The 21,559-nt window shown below is 45.0% G+C and overlaps 1 protein-coding gene across 4 annotated transcripts in view; it reads right to left on the bottom strand.

Annotated features, from left to right (window-relative positions):
* Positions 1 to 21,559, bottom strand: part of RAI14 (retinoic acid induced 14) — a 430,174-nt gene that overhangs the window by 210,719 nt on the left and 197,896 nt on the right. For all 4 annotated transcript variants that reach the window (XM_086960508.1, XM_086960510.1, XM_086960512.1 and 1 more), the window contains one exon: positions 15,474 to 15,604. In XM_086960508.1, the coding sequence (XP_086816634.1) occupies positions 15,474 to 15,604 (131 nt within the window). The remainder of the gene's footprint in view (positions 1 to 15,473; positions 15,605 to 21,559) is intronic.

Genomic DNA, 21,559 nt, shown 5'->3' with positions numbered 1-21,559 from the left:
AGCGGGAGGGTAGGGATTGGGTGGGAAGAATCAACACGGATAACCGGAGGGAACGGGAAGTTGGAGAGAAAAAACCGCAATTATGCGGCCCAAACTGGCCATGTCAAAGCACTTTTTGTGTTATGGCGGATGGGGGCAACACAGACAATGGTGGGGATTGGAAGGGGCAACAGGGAAAATGGGAGGGAAAAAGCAACACAAACAAGGGGGTAGCAGTGGGAGGGAAGAAGAAACAAAAACAAGTTGGTGTGGGGGATAGGAGGGAAGTAGCAACACAGACAAGGCAGTGTGGGGGAAGGGATGGAAGAAACAACAGGGAAGACGAGGGAAGAAGAAAGAAAAGTAGTATCTCTATTTAAGTACCACCAACAGAAGGTCACTAATCAAAATGAAGCCATCAGTACTTGGTCCACGCTCCAAAACAAAGAAGAGGAAGTGAAGCAGACACAAACTGCACATTTAGGAGGAAGCAGATATGAGTAACAATGGAGCCCACAAATAATAAGCAATAGGTGTGCTGGGCTCCAAGCGCCATCTAGTATACAATATCTTTTGCAAGTGAGAGCGCATGCGCTATCACAGGAGAGACCTAAAAAGAAACTGATGTGTCCAGGTCCCCGGACGTTAGATGCCATTGTCTGTCGTGTAGAGGAAAGGACTGCATGCAAAAGTAATGGTTGTAATTATTTTTCAAAAGTCCAAGCATTCTTACTGTCTCTGGAGGGCATCATATTTTAGGTGAAACGATTACAGTTACATGCTTCTATTATTATTCCGGACCATGCTACTTAGACCAGCTCTGTATTCGAAGGAGCACAGCACTGAAGTAGAATACCACTGACCCCACAATTCTGTTTTAATTGCCAAGCTTCGAATCCTACAACACTGGCTACAACAAAGTGTAAGTAGCCTATGCAAACGGAGAAAAAGAATATTTTACCTTTTATTTGCCTCCAGATGTTTATTTGGATACAAATTGAGTTGATGGGAGTAAATACAGTTCACTGGAATAGTTATGCAGTCACAATTGCAATTCTAAAAACTAGTAAAACAGCACTCTCACTAATGCAAAACCACTCTACTAGAGGAAGTATTTTATAGAGATCTGAGAAGAAATTTAACAGGTATGCAGTAGTACCAACAGAGAAGAGTGTCTACATTTCGAGTGGAAGGGATGAGATAAAGTCACTCTTACGGCTCATAGTCACTATTTTGCCACAGCAGCACGGCCATAGGTATGTCAGCTAGCCAAGGCCGAAGCCCATGTTCATTTATCTCACTACCCTATATATGTCCTAAAGAAGCCTCCATTTGAAACACGGAAGAGGAGCTGGATCACAGCTGCATTGATCTGGGGCACCCAACAGGTCAGTGGTAGAAGATGTGGTCTCACGACTAGACTACCGACTTTGGAACTGGGAAACCAAGGTTTGAACCTCGGGTCGACTCCACATCCTGCGATTCTGGGCAAATCACTTAATCTCCCCATGCCTACCCAAAACAAATGTAATGTGTCCTAGTGTAACGTAACTGGTGCTCATGTAAAGTGCTCCAATACCTTCGGGCCGAGTTTGTACTATATAAATCAGCAAAAAAAAAAAAAAGAAGTGGCACAAAGGCGTATTGTGGAGACAGCTAGCGTCTACGTCTCAGAAAGGTGTACAAAGTCACTCAGTGGCCTTTACCCACGCGGACATTGTATCCCATATCTATATTTTGAGGTTCAGAAAAAAACAAACTTCCATGCACAATGCATAGTACCATCTGCGTAATTCTATAGGCTCTGGACAGGATATGGGTATAGCTAAATATGCAGGATGTAAAACCTGGGGTCCTGAATTTCAATCCCAGCTTCAGCAATTGACCAACAGAAATTAAGTGATTCTAAGTGAATCACTTTATCTCACAGGGCCTCAAATTGCAAAACAGTATAATGTGAATAAGTAAAGCCCAAATGCTCATTTTGTTGTTTATTACTTGCCGAGGCACTGTATTGGCTCAGTGGTATGTGGATGTCAGATACCCAGTCGAGTCTCAGTAGGAACCCATAGACCATTCTATCACTGGACAGCATTTTATTTCGAGTTTATTTTAGAACAAACATGTTCAATGTGACAGTAGGTGTCTGGTAAAGATCTACAGACAAGCACTGCCAGTTAGTGTTAAAAAGTACCCCGAGGGGTACAACTGGGACCTGTTCACCACTGTAAAGTGAAACTGTGAATTATTTTCTTTTAGCGATCTAAGGACTGGCACGTGCACCTGCAGAGCAAGTCTGAACACACTGTGGTTCTTGTTCTTTGTGCAATGTTTGTAATCTGTGAAAAAACATTCAATAAACCGATTTTGACAAAAAAAAGTACCCCGAGATGTTCTCGAATAGCCTCGCCAGCCCGCGCAAACGCAAGCATCCGACAAAGTCATTCTTGCGGAATCCCGACAATTAACATAGAAATGCAAATTAAAAAAAGACGTCAGAAAAATATTGTATCGGGTCACTGGAAATAGATCACCTGGGCCCACTGCCAGAAGTCGACTCATTAATTAACATGAGGCGCACGAAGGCCTTTCCTTTCTAATGACAGCCTCCCTCCTCCAACAGAGATGCGGCGCTTATGTAACAAAAAAGCAACAATAATACAACGTCTCTGATCTCATCAAAACGTAATCCCGGCCGCTTCTTGAATCCAGGTCACTCTGTGCGGAGCTTCGCGTCGTGACTTCCATTCCCGAATTAAATAAACCCAGATTTTCAAAGTAAGAGCCCCCAATGCACCACTACGGACACCGACGAAGGCAGATGACGCCACGCGCTCTTAATGCACAGTAGTATGCTTGCTGGGTGTCATTTCGAAGCGCAGAGCTGCCCGTCAATAACAAAGAATGCACAGTCGTTTCAGAACACCCCAACGCTGCCTAAATCACCGACCTGTAGTTTACCAAACAGGGAAAAAATTTAATTTTGTTAAGCAGGACGAATATTCTCCTGTGTCGTCTTCTACGTAAATCATTTTTACTACTATAAAGTTAGTACACACAACACACTGCACACGAGACCCATTAAATAACTAAAAAGATCAGCGGAGCTCAGCACGAGAGAAAAGTAAGGGGTATCATGTCCTCTGTAGTTTGATTCTCCAGAAACAAACATTTTTGGGGTTCTTGGTAGATCTACCTAGAGCGGGGTGATTGATGCAGGACTCGGAGAGTGTGTGATCAGTCTAGCCTTGATGTAGAATGTTGGGTGTTGAATCCGAGGCCTCTTCTCAGGTGTGTACAGAGGAAAAGTGACTTACCAAACAATATTTCTGAAGGATTCTTTCCTTACTTTACAGATATCCCTCCAGGTGTCAGGAATGGAAACCGAGTCCCTTGAAAACCCTCTTCAGCACTGCCAGGTGCTGCAGCCTCATGTCCACCTGCTGTATGAGATCGTACTAGAGTATATTAATGACCAATCAGAGGTCTGCCCTGGGTGTCCGGTTCTTTTTTTTACTCCTTTGAGGCATGCAGAGTGGAAATAATTAAGCATCAACACCGCCAATTACAACGCATAACATATTTGCATACCTTCAAATGATTCATGTCACTTATGGGAGAAGGGAGGATGGCGGGGAATTTGCATGAATATTATGCATCTACCAGGAATACTGTTACCAAAGGTAAGTAGTTTTACTTCTGATGGATACATCTTTCCCCAGATGCCTCAGCTTATGAACCCAAAGCAATACCTCCCTGGAGGGTGGAATTGACAAGTCATGCAACGCATCCCAAGCTGTGCTTGGACATACCTGAGCGGTCAAGCAGTAATGTTTGGCAAATGTACGAAGGGATGACATTGTAGCACCAGGCAGATGCCCATCACCGGAATGGATCTAATGTGAGGTGTAGAAGCAACCATGGCCTTGGTGGCGAAGGCACGTACGCCCTCCGAAAAATATTTTAACTAAGGCATAAGAGAACTTGATACAGAGGATGAGGATAAACCAACCAGAAAGGATGCATTTGCCCATTTTAGCTCCTGTAAAACCTACAAAATGCGGATCATCCAATCTGTCCTAATGAGTATGATTGACGTAACGTGACCCAGCATATTTGGGGTCTTGTCAATGTGGCCACTTTGGAGTGAGGAAGAGGACAGCGTGGAAGGATAATGGACTTGCTGAGAGTGAAAGACTGTACCGCCCTGGGCAGGAAAGATGGGCTTGTATGAAGGACCAACTTATCAGGGGAGAAAAACATGAACTGTGAACAAAGTGAGATGGCCTGAAATTCTCTGACCTGACGAGCTGAAGACATTGCCACCAGCATTACGGTCTCTAGCGTGAGAACTCAAACAGGACAACAGTACATTGGCTTGATTCAGGAAAGTCAACATAAGATTTAAATCTCATGGAGGAACAAGCATTTGCATTGCAATAGGTCTCGAATTTACGCGAGTTTGAGCTATTGACATTGCAAATAACAAAGCCTTTTATTTCTGTTTTCGGTTCCAAAAACATAAATAAAAGGCATTGACATTTGCAATGCCAATAGCTTAAACTCGTGTAAATGCGAGACCTATTGCATTGCAAATGCTTGTTTTTGTATCTTGGTGAAAAAACAATGCAATTTCTTTTGATAACGTAGTGCAAATGAAAACAGATTTACTAAGGAGTTTCCTCACTTGGTAAAATGTAATCTTCCATATTTATATCATGGATTATATTTGATGGAGAAAGTGTTTTATTTTAGGGCAGGGTGGTGTTGCTGTCCAGGAGGGCAGGATGGCACTCTCCTTTCTCCCTGTAAGACCTTACAGCTCTGTGCATCTCTCCTCACAGTATGAGGTCCCAGTGACACATCGAACTAGAGGGTGGGACACTGATGTATACTCACTTTACACCTCGCTTGTGTCTCCACACTCTCTGTAGGCTGCATGCTGTACACGAGCCAGGGCAGAACGAGCAGTGCCACAGGGAGGGGGGTCCCCAGCAGGGGTGAGACTGACCTCGCCCCGGCCCTCTAAGACTCACAGTTCTGTTTGTCCCTCTTCAGAGCACGAGCTACCAGTAACACGTTCGGAGCTCACCTTTCGGTAGAGAGAGGAGAGTAAAAAGCTAAAAAAAATTCTTCATTTCTAATATAGTTAATAGCAGATAAAAGTTGAATAAGATGCTATGCGCCCGAACAGGGAATTGAACCCTGGACCCTAGCTTAAAAGTCTGATGCTCTACCGACGGAGCTATCAGGGCTTCAAGCTAATTTTGTCACGGTCCTATTTAAGCATTTTTCACGTGTCAGGACCATTTAAGCTGCATGTTAAAGAAGAAAGGGAGATGCATTATATCTGGGTGAACAAACATATTCAAAAGCTCTAATGGTCTCGGAATGTTCTGATGTAACTGCTGCCTCATGCCTCGTTATATTGATAGTAAATAGAAGTTTTAAACAAGTGGTAATATTCAGGACTTCAGACTCACAGTTAGTGGGAAATGGGTCTGGAGTGCAATAGCAATAATCTGTAGTCTTTTTCACCATTCCTCAAGCGATAAAGATGTTAACTCAGGCTGAATTGTGGAGATTTATCGGAGTGGAGGGGGGAGGGTTAGCGGATATGAATTGCAAAATAGTTCCTCAGATGGACAACATATTAAGCAAGAAGGGATGATTTGGGTCAAATACTGAGAGTAGACCTGTCCGTGTTTTGCATCTTTTGGGATCTGATGCTGGGAATCTACGTTTGGGAATAACTAAAAATAACAACAGGGTACACTTGGATTGAATGAACTGTTCGAGCGATTTAAGTATATTTACAATAAACTGCGGGTCACATAAAATATCACATGGGCCCTGTACACACCGCGGAGGCTGAGGTGGGTGCTGATGGGAGTTTGTGGTCACAGCTCCTGGAGGCCGCTTTTGGTAGCTGTGCAGAATGATAGAACCGATAGTAGAAGTCAAAGGCGCTTGTCCCAGCACAGTTTAGAAAGCAGGGCATCGCAGCGCTATGGACGTCTGTGTTGACATCACACATGCAAGGCAGCTGCTTCTGCCTGGCCAGTGACTGCTTTGTTTTTTTCATAGACCATAATAATGGCGTGGTCCCCGTAGTTCCATATTCTCGAAGATAAATGGACAGCGGTATCCGTGGCCAATAAAAGGGGGGCCTGGGGGAAGCGGTGTGTGAGTGTGTGTGTGTGTGGGGGTGAGGGGGAGGGGGGGGGGAATTACTCGGTCCGCAAGGGACGGACACTACCCGCTGCTAACTCTTAATATTTCTGGCAGTTCGGTGCAGTGTGAGCCCACAGTTGTCATCACAAGAGACGGGCTGAGATCCTGACGGGTGCACTATAGCGCCTGAGGAATTCCCGAAGCGCATCTTCGCACCCAGACTGGCGGAGACCCTAGTGGAGATGTTCTTTGTGTGCTGGCTCGGGGATACAAACGCTCAATGTCCCATGTTTGCGTGCGTATACAAAGAGGTCAACAAACACCTGACCGGGTCTGCATTGTGCGGGCGGCGTTACGACTCAATGAATGACAAGTTCATGCCTGGGGACCACGAAAATACGTTTAATCTATGCAGGTCCGTTCCAGAAGGTGACAATATGTTGCCAGCACTGCTGTTAATTTCGCAGTCACGTATTTTGATTTTGCTTCATGCACTAATGGTTTTCTCCAAACCCCGTTTTGTCAGCAGTATTTACCAACAGAAAACAAACACGTCTGAACCGTCTGCGCCTGCTTAAAGAGCGCCGTTTACCGTTTTTGTCTTCTCAATTTCTATTCGTGCACTATATGACAAGAGCAATTTCTTTCCATCCCGTTTGGCACTTAAATAAACTGTAAGGTTAAAAACCAGATGACGGTAATCACCACAATACATTAAATCATTTTGAACTTGTCAGTGACTCCTTTGAATACTGTTTATGATTAACAAAAAGCACCTGCATTTATTACCACCAGAGAAGGAAGACATGCAAGCAAATTTGGTTACAGTTACACTACGTGATTTCAGCGAGAAAACCAATATTTTATGTAGGGAGAAAAACAACATGGCTACATTTCGTAACAAAGCTTTACGACAGCAACGCATTTCTGGCCCTTTGCAACGTTAAAATTGGAACTACACATTGCAACCTGATTTAGGTATGGAAAAACCAGTGTGGCTGATAGCGCCGTCACACATGCAATACGACAACTGCTACGTGTACATTAACACCTGAGACCTTCCCAAGAAACACCGACAGTGCTAAATACGTACTTGGGAGGTCTTCCGGCGCAGTGCAACTTTGTAAAGCACCTAGGGTGGTGCTTACTGCTTACGCTCCCTCTCCCCTTGAACGGAAAAAAAGTCCGTCAAGAAATGCACTCACGTAGGGAATTATGACATAGCATACCTAAAACAAGTGTTTTGAACTAAAGAAAAGCGTGTCCGTGCGCAATGACATGTTAGGTAGTAAACTCGAGCCCCGATGTATACAAAACACTCACGTGCAAAATTAATCACAGCTGGACTCTCATACCGATACTTGCAAATATACTCCGACCACGTTAAAGTTGAAAGCGCGTTAAGTTTAAGGCATGTTAAACATCCAGGGATGAAATAAATAACTGTTGAAAAATAAAAAAGATGAATGCACTACAGTGCAGATGACAGCAAGAGCGAGGCCTGACACGCAAATCGGGAGGCGGGAGAAAGGAGAGGCGCGACACGCATGAACTGTCCGGAAGGGGCGGAGAAACAACGGAGTGGGCTGCGGAGTCTGGACACGGAGGAACAGGACGAGAGGAGTATTACCCGGTGAGGGGGGGCGTTGGGGCACATTGACGGCGCCCGCCCCCCCAGTGTGGAAGCCCTGCGTATGCCCGGTGAGTGGGGTTGGGAGGGTGTGTGTGTGCACGTTTGTGTGTGTATGTAAGCCCTGCGTGTTGGGGGGGTGGGAGGGGGGAGTGTTTATGCGCGTTGGAATGTGTGTGCGCATGCGTGACTTTGCCTGTGTGTGATTGCGAGAGCATGTGAATGGCAGGCAAGGGATGTGCACGGCGACGTGCGCGCCCTCGAGGGCAAATCGGAGACAGCAGAGGCTCGTGCATGTACACTGTCTCACATTCCCCTGAACACGCCAACAAAAGATGTCGAGCAGACAAAGCATGCTTCGCATGCTTTTTAGGTCTGCTCGACCTAAAAATTAATGTGAGTGGGAGGAAACAAATAAAGGACATTAGTGGATATCTAACCAAGGATTGCTGGTCAGGGAGGCGCATGAAGGAAGACAGGGCCTCTGTCACACCCTGCTGAGCAAGAGACAGAGCCACAGAGCGTCAGAAAAGTGGGATTTAAATGGATCTATGCATTTCAACTCCCACCACTGAAGAAATCTGCTCCAGCGACGTCCATAATTGGATTTTGCAGATGGTTTCCTGGCAGCCAAGATGACGTCCACAAGTTCATCATGAAGGCAAGAGGACTCTATCAGGAACCACTTAATTTCCACATCTGCAGACACAGTGTTTGGAGACAGGGATGTAACACCCGACTATCCTGTTGCAGGAGAGGAGTTAGAATGCGGAGTACCAAGAAAAATGGCCTATCAGATACTCCCTGCCCGACCTAAGGTGATCATAATCATCTGTGCTTGAATCTCCAGTGCTGTACGCAGGGCTTTCAACAGTAGTGGATCTTGTGGAACGCAAACAGCAGGCCCTAAGCCAACCGAAACTTGAAGCATCCCTTGGAAATCATTCAAATGGGAGTGTATGGCACAAAACTAAGGACCATTCCTCTTCTGGGCAATTGGCAAAAAAAAGTACATTCCAAACTGGAGAACATCACCGAGGTCATTTTGTGGTGTCGTTTTAACCTGTGATCCACCAGGGAACCTGCAAGTTGAGCCGTTATCAAAAACATTTCCTGTCATTAAGCCCCCGTCACAGGTGAGTCTCCTTCCAACAAAGAGTCTTCCACTCCCACCACCCTGCCTGGTGATATAATGGACGGTAGCAGTGCTTTCTGACAGAATCTGAATGGGGATTAGAGTTTATAGTGTAATGTGCCCCCCCCTTATTATTGCAGAACCTGTGCATTGCCTCACTGCCATCCATGTCTTTGAACATCGTAGGACCATTAGAACATTATTTGCTAGAAGGGCTCACTGACTTCATAAAAAAGGGAGAGTTTCCTGCACAATACCATCTCAGAATATATACGCAAACAAGTGCAGTGAATGGGCAAAGGGCATCAGTATTGGCTCTTCTATGTGTATCTGTACAGGATGTTGATGTTATGTTGATGTACTCTCTGACAACCTCTAAATCTGACACTGCTTTGCTTTCTTTCCCCCCTGAACCCAAGCTCGCTCTCTTTCACACAGGGTAAGAAAAGGTAGCACAGGGGGTGGATCAGTGCACACGGATGGCATCAGATGCAGCACATAGGAGCGAAAGCAAGGCTACTATAGTGCAACTTGAGCGTCTCTGTCTACCTGCAAATTGCAACTTTTGAAGGCTCTGTCCTCTGAATTAATTTCCTCTGCACACATCTATTTTGTCCCACTGACTAAGTTGTTGCCACTGACTCCTAAACCCTAGCATCAGCTCTGAAGGCTCAAGCCGCCAGAACGCCAGCCTGATGATGCGGACAAGGCAAGCACATTGGTGTCGTTGGATGGATTCAACTACCCGCCCCTGCACCACCCGGAAAGTGACAGGCCACCTAACGAACCCGTGCCACCTCATGTCTCACCCAATGGCCTCTGAAAACCACTCTGACCGAATCCTCAAGGACCATTTGTTTTGTAGATCGTGGGATGAGCACAAGCGGACGGCCCTACTCCACACAACACAACCTGGCTCTTTTCATGCTATCCAGAGTCTTGAGGGGGTTTTACCTCCAGGAGTATTCTGGACTTGCTTTCTTCTGGCTTGCTGTGCTCTGGGAGAGCCCTAACCTCACAAGCAAACCAGGAAAAGGGGAGGATTGCTGCACCTCCCTTATCTACGGGTCTCACTGTGGTGTAGCCATGACTGTCAAGATTCCAGGGACAGCAAAGCACACTGTCCAAGCAAAGTGTATGTAGACTGGATCACTCCTGTGGCAGCCACCCGGGCGAACACACAGCATCGGATACTCTGTACACACAGCATTGGGCTCTGGTGGGCACTCAGCCAGCAGACAAGCTAGTGTGACCTGTGCCCTCCAACACCCTCTGCAGGGCTGGCTTGCTTATACCACCAGTCCTTAGTGGCTTACAAGTGCAGTGTAGCGCAGTCCAGCACCACCACTCGGTTAATGGGTAAAGAAAAGAAAAATCTGACTTAGTATGGTGCCAGCACACAACACACAGGAAATGACCATCACCTGGCAAATGCCTGGGAGGCTCGAGATAGGATACAGCGAACCAGTGCCAGGCCCCGACGTTACGGTCACCAAGAATACAGAATAACTGCTATAGGTAATCAAAAGTGTCCCAGTGAGGTGCCAGTGGTGTTGACCACCAACCACTGGCACAAATTAAGTACTGTTATACTTACCTTACTGGTGTGGGAGTCGATGTTCTGGCTACTATATTTTTATAGGACAATAAAACTCAATATTTTGGTGGTACATCCGTGAGGGCAAATAACCTGCCCCATACTACACAATAAGCTAGCAACTTGGAGCATGGTGCCATGCCAGTGTTTCTGAATGCCCCAGGCCCCCCTTTAACAGGCAACTTAGGTCTGGACTGCAGAACTCACCAATGGACAGCTTGGATTCACCCAAGTCCACCGGTCACCGATCTAGACATCCCCTATAAAAAACTGAACTTGAGAATACGCTCTTGGTGGGCAGAGGACGCTAGTAAACAATTTGATTATCAGACTTTGCAACTCCTCATCTGTCTGCATGGCATAATGACACCATTCTGTGCACCAAGCCAGTAGACCACTCTCATATTATCAGGTCTGGCCTTGAGAAAACTTTAGCTGTCTTACCATGGGTAAATCCGACAGGGTTTTCGTAGGAAGGAAGTCGTGGCGCTTAGCCAGTATTTACGTTAAGTTTTTAGGTGGAAAAGAATTTGGTATGGTGCTGACAGGTAGGGGGAAAACCTAAAACCCCTTAATTTGTGTTGGAGAAAGCAAGCACAAATACATATAGCAACAGTCCTGCACACTCATACAGTATAATATTACATCATGTAGACTTGATTCAAAAGCAAAATGGAACCAATCCAACATTGAAGTCTTCGACTTTAAACTTTGATAAGCTCGCCTTTTTTATTCTTGAAAAGCAAACGTTTTGCCAAGACTTATCATACCCTACCGGGTTGGAATTATCATCGGCTTTGGGATATTACTGACTTAGGATTCAGCCACAGAGCCCTGTAGAGTCAGAGAACACGGTTTCTCTGATGAAACATGTGTCGGCTGGCTGTGTGTTTCTTGTTTGATGATCGATTAAAGAAATCAAAAACTTCAACGTTGGATTGATTCCATTTGCTTTTGAATCACGTCTACATGATGTATTATTATACTGTATGAGTGCGCGGGACTGTTGCTTTAGCTGTCTTACCAGACTCATGTAATCTAAACAATTGATAAATAGAAAAATCCGTACTATATACATCGATAGAGGTGGTTTGGGGTCAGCTCGCTACATCCCATGGTCGGTTCAACTGTATTTCATATTTTACTCCCTATCCACAGCATACTGCATGGGGCAATGGGTCAACCACTGCAGCCTCATGGCAAAGAACAAAACACTAGAACTTCATTGACACATTTGTTTAAGATGGATTTCCTTTTACTCATTTCTGTAGGCTACCCTACATGCCGAGGATGACAACTGTCATTTAAATATGCATGACTTATTGGACCCCTTATGGGTCCCCTCTCGTAGATGAGAACTTTGACCTTTCCACTAATCTAAAAAGACATGGAGGCGTTCTACCAACTGTCTGAAAAATAGCACATTTATCGTCCCCTTAGAACCATCTATGGCTCTCTCTTTTAGAAAAACTATCCACATCTGATGACGTGGACAAACGATTAAGACTTCAATAAGGATTTCTAAGTAAAAGAAAATATGGATTTCCTATTGCTTTCAGCAGAAATAACTCACAAGTATTTAACACATTTTTCATCTCGATTTTTATGTCTGATAAGATCAGCAGCCTTCCCTGCAGGCTACGATAGTGCAAGGAACTGAGGCTGTTGGAATTCTGTACTCCTTGATCGCAGGCAGACCAAGACAAGATTGAAAATATGTATTTTTGTAAAGTGAGGAACTGCTAGAAGCCCAAAATACATATAAAAGTGCAGAGGAAAGCGCTAGGTGCAGACAGTGGCAGAGAAACGGTGGCATATTTTTTTATTCACGGATTAGATGCAAAAATTCAAAGGGGGTGAATTAGCAATATGGAATTCATATGGGGATCAGTAAGGCAAAGGAAGTCTCCACAAGATGGACATGGGATGTCTTGGTGGCTGTGTCTCAAGGGCGCTCGGAGGTCATTCCCACCTGCCATTTAAAGAGGGCCAGCAGTTGAGTGGTACTTGGGCTAGGAGCATGACGGAATCAATATTCCATCTGCGACCGTCCCAACATTTGAATGCTTGCAACTATGGATGTCTTTTACGACAAAACAAAAAGGGGTGGCGGCCATTTTCTTTGCTTGCTTGATTTCCCATGGCAACCTTGTTATGGCCCTATGCTCAACACATAAGTCGCTCCAGCTAATACCTTGTCTATCCATACATGCTGAATGTTGGTGACAGTAATACTAGCAGCATAATATAAAAAAAAAAATAGAACCACCTCTTCAATAATTTCGGTATTTAGTATGCATGTGCATTTCAGTAAACACGCAAAAGGTGCTGGGAGGAATGGTTGCAATTTGTCTAACCACAGCAAACAACTCGGGGTAGCATTTCAACCCATTGTTCTTTTGGCCACCATCCCACCTTATTGCATATGGCTAGGTGCAAACTGAGGTAGCAAGGTGTGCAAAATAATGAATGCGTTTTTGAGTAATTACCAGTGGCTCATACTAATTTAAGCATTTCACCCACCACGTTTTTGTGTACTTCAGTGCTACGCTCAAAGTACAACAGGTAAGTCCAGCCATGGGTCCTGTGCTCACTGTCCCACTGGACAGCCGCAGCCAGTGCAGGTAATCGCGGTGGGGGGGTGGGGGTGGGGGGGGGTGGGTGACGGGGTATAGGGGTGGTGACCGGCGGCGGAATAGGATTTCTTTATTTAATTCTCCCTATTCCATCGTCTGTCGAGTTCCCTCCGTGCCACCCTGCCTCGCCCGCACCCCGCTCCACAACGCTTACACGCACCGGCCGCGGCTACTACTGGAGCCAAGCTACACCTGACGGAAGAGCCCCAATCATAGCGATGCTGGTCTTGGGTTGCTTTTTTTGACAAATCGGGGACAGAGGCGGCTTCTCCACAGGAGCGGAGGAGCATTGCCCCACCAGCTGCGAGCACAGCAGGCAAACACAAATAAATAAAATGGCATTTAAATGCCATTTTATTTATTTGCCACTGCACCGGCCCGTGCGGTGTACAGCGCAGGGGTGGGGCTGAATTCTGCAAATGCAGGATCACAGCATGATGGATTGTCTGGCTGTCTACACCCATCCTATGGGGCATGCGCAGTGTAGACCCAGCAAACCAAACGCTGTGAAACAGCCTGGGGATTGCTGGCACAGGCCCTTAGCCTCAAAATGTGGGCTGGGTGAGCCTGCTTCCACCAATCCTGGGGCTGCTTCCACAGCATGAAAGCAGCTCCAGGATTGGTTGGAGTTCGGTTCCAGAAGCAGTAAGGAAATCCTTCCTTTTCCTGCTCTTGGAGGGGAAAAGTGCTACAGCTCGAAGTTAATGGTGAGTAGCGCCTTCGAGCCCCCTCTTCTTTTTTTTATTGAAGACAGCAGCCACGGTTCAGGGAGGACCTAGTAGTTTAGGCTAGACTGCTCTTTCTGACCAGAGTCAAGACTGATTTGCCTACAGCTGGGTCCAAACTAGGCATAATAATGATAGACTGGGATGAGGCCCCAAATAATTACCAGTGGCTGAGATTAATTCAGGAATTCCACCCATTGCTTTTTTGCATACTTCTATGCATTTGATAATAGATCATTGCTAAAATACCATATAAATATTAATTAGCACTTTAATTGCAAGATAAATTAGTCATATCTTAGCAAAAAAGAGAAGACAGAGCATTGAAAAAGAAGTTTTACATTTTATGTTCATATCCACGTTTACAGTGAAGTAGTGTGGCTCACTGGTTAGAGGCGGCAGACCCGAGAGCAGAGGACGGCCCGGGAACAGGGTTCGATTCCCGGCACGGCAGGTGTCTGGACCAGGGTCAGCGGACTCGATAATTCTCTCGCCTCGGTGCCCACTCTGATCAGCGATCATACTCGGCAACTCTGGGCACTAGCTTGCCTCATCTTCACTAACGGCCCCACCAGACCGCCGGGGATGCCTGGTCTCACCCTGGAGATACCCATTAAGGGACCATCTCTCAGGGAAGCCAGGAAGGGTTTCGCAGCGGTCGAAGCGCCTTGGGACCCTACGGGTAAGTAGTGCGCTATATAAATGCCAATACATTTACATTTACATTTACATTTACAGGTGGTACGCTATATGCGTGGTACACTGGAAAAGGGGTCTGTGGTAGGTGAATGGAGCAGCACCCTGTGCAAGCAATGTACTGGATATTTGGGCTGAGGAACCAATTCTCTTACGCCACTTGTACATAGCCTATCTTTTAGTCCAGTAGAGTTCATCAATGGGCTATCGTCAGGACCTGGATATGTTTGGGGCGACTGAGTAATGTGCATTAGAGGACAAAAAGTTGTATTGCATATTTTTTTAAGCGAAGAGGAATTTTCAAATTAGTTTCACAAAGAAGTCCAATGGGTAAGACCCGAACTACATGTGCTCGCTTGGTAGTGAGCCATAAAGAAGACGAGGCAAGGAGCAATTCTAGTGGCAGGAATAAGCTGTATAAATGAAAAGAAGGAAGGGTCAAACTGACCTCGTCTCTGTTGAAAGCTGTATTAGCTAGTGAGTGCTATAATCTATTAGGTAAAAGTCTTACTATAACTGGGTTCATCCATTCACCATAATGCAGTCATTTAAAAAGATTATCACACCTAACTTGATCTGATATGTTTTATTAGACCATTTTAGACACATAACGGATTAAACATGCAGAAATATTTCACCCCATCCACAGGAGTTTAAATATACAAATGTTAAGAAGCATCTCTAGGTTCCCATATTTGTTGTTATCATTACAGAGACCAACATTCCATGGAGTGTTGCACTGTTGAAGAACAGATGGTCCTTTGCTGGCCTTGATTCAAGAACAGTGAAAGTTTGAGATCTTATTGACACAGAAGAATATTCAAGAAATAATCCTGCACAGTGGAAGTTTGAGATCTTATTGACACAGAAGAAGATCTTTGAGCAGAAGAGGATCACTTACGCAGTTTTCCCCTCGCCGTCCAGTTTGGTGGCACCCACACCTTTCTTCCCCAGCAAGGAAGCCAATCTCTCGGAGTCGCCATTTTCCACTGCTTGCAGGAGGCGGTCGTCATTTTTGTTCCACTCATTGGTCTATGGGGAAAAAACTGAATGTTAACATTGTAAGAGGTGTGTCCAACAGATTTTCTAAATTACCCTATTGTCTAAAATATATCCATGCTGCTTACTGTGCATAAAACAACTAGAAAAACTAGAACACGAATGTCAACGGACTCACGCGAGCAGTAGTGGTCACAACCCTTTACTTCTTCACTGGAGCTCTGACTCCTTCATCCTTATTCTGTCTGTTACCACTCTGCCTCGAGTACCATTCGACCAGGTGGCCACCAGGTGGAATGTCTCCGTGACTTTCCACGACCTTATTATGTATGTCTAGCACGACTATCCTACATATGCTATGCATTGCGCAGCGTGTACTCAATATAGATCCTTTTCATGGATAACATCAAACAGAAATCATAATACACTTAACAGAATAATGCAAGCAAAAGATTTAAGACTAAAGAATGTATGGAATTCAGGTTCACCTTCCCAGACTGCTGAAGAATCAGAGGTTTTTCTGTTCACATTATTAAACACATTCTGCAAGGTTACCACTACTTGGTTAAAGCACCTTGGCAGTGTGTAGGAATGGACCTCTTATCAGAGCATAAGTTAAACAGTAACCCCGGTGCCTACAGATCAGCATGTCTGACATACCTACACGACCATTGCACTGCATGTTTGGAATGCATTACCTTGCAATTTACTTCAGATAATGAGTTAACACACAGGAACTAGACTGGTACAGAATACAACATTACAAACACATACTACCAATGCTCGTAAAGTTGATGGCTCAAAGTTGGGACTTCTGTTGGCTGGAAATGCGTTTATACCATATGATAGTGTGTGATGTTCACTCATTACTCAAAGAAGTGGTGCTTGATAGTATTTTTTCAAAAATGCACCCTTTTCCCCAGATCAACATTTCCAGCGTGTTTGGCTCCTTTCCACCTAAAGAGAGTTGCCTTCAGCATCAAACACCAAAAACAAGCAGTGGCAAAGCCAACAGGTCTGCCATTTGGCTGTCAATACTTGCTTTGTAATGGGTTTTGCAAAAATCTATAGTTGGGAAAACTACTGAAACATCAATAAGAAAAGAAATTTAAAAAAACAACGGCTATAAGCTAATAGGTTTCTGGGCTCAAAAAGCCCCCACTGCCGTAGTACTACCTGGAACTTAAGAAAACTACTACTTGGGTGGGATGTGCTCCTAATGAAAAATCAAAGTGCAGTCACTAACAGTCAAGTGACCCCACACCCCGTGCTGTGTACTGTAGTCGGCAGAAGAATAATGTCAATGGGAAAACAAAGAGCAATTGAAGAAGGGGGCTGCCTGAAAGCTTCTACAAGGAATTATATTATGCATTTACATTTTAGTAAAATCAAAATATCTTGGCTGTTGTCAGACTTAAAAACCTCTTGAATCCAGTTCTAATACCTCTACATTAATGTATACCCTCCAGAACCCCTACTTCATAAACCAATTCATAAAATGTGTATTGAACTCAAAATCAATTTCCAAAATACACCTTTTCAACCAATACTCAACAAACAAGACCTCTCAAAGGACAGTTCCCTCAACACAAACACTCGCCCACATCTTCACAGGCATATAAAAATTGTGCGTTCGTTTTTAAAATCCCATCTCTGCCCACAAACATGAAATCCGCAGTTTGTCTCATGACAATCCTGTTGCTTAGCTGCAAACACAGCCCAATCTCGGTCTCTAAACAATTTAGGTGGTTTAGGGCGAGGGAACTAATCCATGTTGGCTGAACATAGATGTAGCAAAGAGAAAGGGGTCTTGCATTCATTTACAAATCACTGATCAAACAAACGTTAGTGTAAACTTCCCAATATAAAAAAAATCCATGTTAAGGAGGCGAGGCTTGCAAAGCCAAGATGGCGGACACACTCTAATGAGGCTCTACATAATAGCTCAATTATCCGCCGTTTATCCTCACTCCAGCTGCCAATCCAGCATCAATATTGTCCCCACCGCACCCGCGACCTGACGACCTCCTGGGGGGCACTACGTGACTGAATCAGTGGCCATGGGAGGAGCCACTGAGGCCCAGCATTGCTGATGCTGGCTGCTGCTGTGGAAGGTTCCAGAGGCCTGGGTCGACCTAAACTTTGTACCGCCGAGACCATACTCGTTGTTGACAAAGAACCCTGCAGTGGAGCCCTGAGGTGGGACAAACAGGACGTTACGGTCTGTACTGCTCACGTTGGCAAGGCGATAGCTGCTCAACCTGCCGGGGACTCCGCATGGCCTGGACATTTGCTTGTACGGGAAAGGCACTTTATGAACATGAAAACTTCTTTGACCCTCCGGGCATGCTCAACTGCAGGCCCGGCGGGGGCAGCAGATTCAAGGAGAAATGCACACGCTGACGGCATGGGCACTCTGGTCTGGTGCCTGCGCTTGTTGTGGTGCGCCGCTCTCTTCATTGGCTCTTTGGCTTTATCCCTGGAGTCTAAAATAGACAATGTTGCTACTGATCTGACTATCGCAAGGTGGCAGACAGTCCGCACAACGGAATACTCCCTCTCTGATCTCCAGCTGAAGAATCAACTAATAGAAACAGACCAACAAGACCTCACAAGTCGACTCCGGACCCTGGAGGTAAGAGCTGAATACCCTGACGGGCGATCCAAACCGAACAATGTCAGGGTCATCTGCTTCCTGGAGGGAGTTGAGGGGCGGGATGCGGTTGCATATTTTGAAAAGTGGCTGCGAGAACTACTTCCAGCAGCAGCACTCTCACAATTCTTTTCCATCGAGTGGGCTCACAGAGTGCCTGCCCGGAAACCTATTCCGTGGTCCAATCCCATACCGCGAACATTCCGATTACTACATTACTGTGACCGGGACTAGATCCCAAGAGGAACTCGGAAATTGTGTGACATTGTGGTGAACAACACAAGCATGTTTTTTCCTGATTACACAGTGATGGTGCAACATCAGAGGAACTCCTTTATAGCCGTCAAACATCGTCTACGTGAATTGGAGTTTTGCTACTCGTTATTTCCCGCACGCCTGCATGTAATGGCATTCAGAAAAGCGAGGTTTTTGGGACTGGCTGGAATCATCTGGTTTAGCAAATACCTCTTCATCTGAGGTTAGGGTTTCACACACCGTACTACAGATAGTTTGCACCGAAATGCCCCTAGTCGTCGGCCGTGCCACTCTCCTCGACCAGCAGTAGTCCCAAACGTGGATAATCATTACTGAAAGATGCAGTGCAATACAAGTGGCCACCCTGGTTTGCGACTCCGCACCTGGGTCTGACCTGGATGATGATTCTGTGCCTGTTTGGAGTGATGAAGGCTCCTCCACCACCTGGCCGTTCACAACTGATCCGGAGGTCCTCCCGGAGGTGACACTGCAGACGTTGGATGACATCATCTGATCATCATAGCCAAGAATCGTAGCACCCAACCTATTGACTGTTTATTGTTCACTTGCCTTTTATTCCCGTTACACTGATTTGGTAGGCTGTGGGGAGACCCAACTCCTGTGAGTCTAGAACAGGGAAGGGGGTGCCTCTGACAGTCTGTAGCTATCTGGTGTTTGACCGCTCCTTTCAAACTGGGGATTATTGCTCTTGAGTAACTGAATCTGTACGATTCCCCCCTTACTTATTTAGCTTATTGTTCTTGACACACATTGGTCTAAGGTTTGGCCGGACACAAGTTGTCGATCTGCCCTGATGGTATTTTTTGTTCTGTGTTTATTTAACTGCTGTTCTATTTTGTTGTCCAGGCCTCATACCAATTATGTGCATGCGAGAGACGCTTGCATACTGTAAGATCAATCTTGATATAAATCCAAGTAGACAAGGTTGGTGAAGATTAGGTCTTTATTAAGTACCTAGTGACAGAGACCCCATTCAACTCCCAGGGCAGGCAACTGTCTAATGACCAGAAGCACAGCCCACCATAGCAACAAGATGATTCTACATGAAGTCAAAGAATAACATTAGCATGCAATACATGAAACTAAGACATTACACTATATTCCCCCTAATGAACAACTAAATACACATATCAAATCTCAGAGTAGAAATGAAGAAGGATTTTAACAAAGAATGGATGGCTCGGAAGAGCTATACATAATCTTGTAACCTGTGAGGACGTCTAATTGCTCTATGAGGTCTTGTAGAGACATCCATCAAAGGCATTGTCGAAGACGTAGAAGGAGTTGTAACTTCTAAGGGAAGACATTTAGAAACTCTATATAGATTCCATACCCTATGATCATTGATCTGAACAGCATTTTTGAAAACTTTAATCACCCTGAAAAGTTTGCTAAACTTGGAACATCCTGCATCTAGGCGGGGTGATTTTATTTTTATCAAATCCCCCACCGAGACCACAGTTTTTTTCGTAGCATTGCGACCATCAAACCATACTTTACGCTTGTCCATCACCTCTCTCTCCTCTCTCCAACCTTCAACACTGCCCACATTCTCATCTATCACACTTCTTTTTCCTAAGACCCATGAAGGACAGATTTCCACATTAGGCATTCTACCTTTAAACAGTCTAAAGGGTGAGATACCTGTCGAAGAGTGAGGGGTAAATCGTACTCCCTTGCTTTTTTTTTATAGTGTGTTGCCAATTACCTCCTGACACCACCGCTTGCTGTGAACACTCTTTCAAAACTTTCACAAACCTCTCAACCAAACCATTACATTCAGGATGGTAGAGCGCAGCTTTTTTGTGCTGGATTGCTCTCTTTGACAGAAAATCCTCAAAGTGAATTGGATTCCATTGTCTGACAATAAAGAAGGAGGAAAATCTTCCCTTTCAAAAAGTTCATCTAGAAAGTCTATTACGACCTTGGACTCCACCAAATTCACTATCTTAATTTCATGCCAACGTGAGTGCATGTCCATGCACACCAAAACATACCGATCAGCGGCATTCCTTTTCACTGGACCCAAAATGTCAATAGAGATGTCACTCCATGGTCCTTGCGAGGGCTCTTTCTTTATCATAGGCGGAGTCCTACATTTCAAGACTTTATCACTCCAAGCACATTCTACACAATTCCTGACAACCCTTTCAACATGTGCATCCACGCCAGGCCACCACTACGCTTCCCTTACTCTCCCTCTAGTCTTCACAATGCCCATATGACTGGAATGAGCATGTTCCAACAGACTCTTCCTAAGATCTTGGGGAGGCACCAATTTGCTACTTCTCAAGAGGATGCCGTCTACTACCGCTAACTCTTCCTTCACATGCCAGAATCCCTTGATTTCATCACTGCAGTCATTTTTGTAACACCACTGACCCAACACCATTGACATGACTTTCTGTAAAACTTGATCCTTGATTGTTGACTCTTTCCACACATTTTCAGAGATTATCCCTTCACTAACAAGACAGACATTGACAACTTCACTAAGTTCATCGCCATCAAACCAATCACCATCGCACAGAACCTGAGCATCATCAAACTCTTTAGTGACATCAGATAATCTGGATAAACAGTCCGCTAGCTTGTTGTTGGCTCCTGGAAGGTAGTCAACCGAAAAGTCAAATTCCTGCAAGGCCACTACCCTTTTTCTAATCCGGTGAGACACTAGATCAATGTCTTTTCTTAGAAAAACTTCTTTCAAGGGTTTGTGATCTGTCAAAACAGAAAATTTACTGCCCCACAAAAATGTACGTAATTTGCATATGGCCCAAAATATAGCAAACGCTTCTTTTTCAATAACTGAATAATTGAATTCAGCATCCCTCAACGGACTTATCAGAAACAAAATTGTTTTGTCTTCCGCTTCACCTCTTTGTAAGAGTACTGCCCCAAGACCCTTTGAGCTGGCATCAGTCATCAGGTACGACCTTTCCTTTGGATCAAAACTACTCAGATCAGGGGCTTTATTTAACAGGCTATACCAGATAAACTCACTTCCCTTCTTTATTCGATTCCTCAAGTGTTCAGTGATGTTAGCAAAATTGTGAACA

Source organism: Lissotriton vulgaris, chromosome 3_1 (assembly GCF_964263255.1).
Source record: "Lissotriton vulgaris chromosome 3_1, aLisVul1.2, whole genome shotgun sequence".
Taxonomy (NCBI): domain Eukaryota; kingdom Metazoa; phylum Chordata; class Amphibia; order Caudata; family Salamandridae; genus Lissotriton; species Lissotriton vulgaris.
Note: the sequence above shows the minus strand (reverse complement) of the source record. Positions and strands in the feature narration are given on the sequence as shown.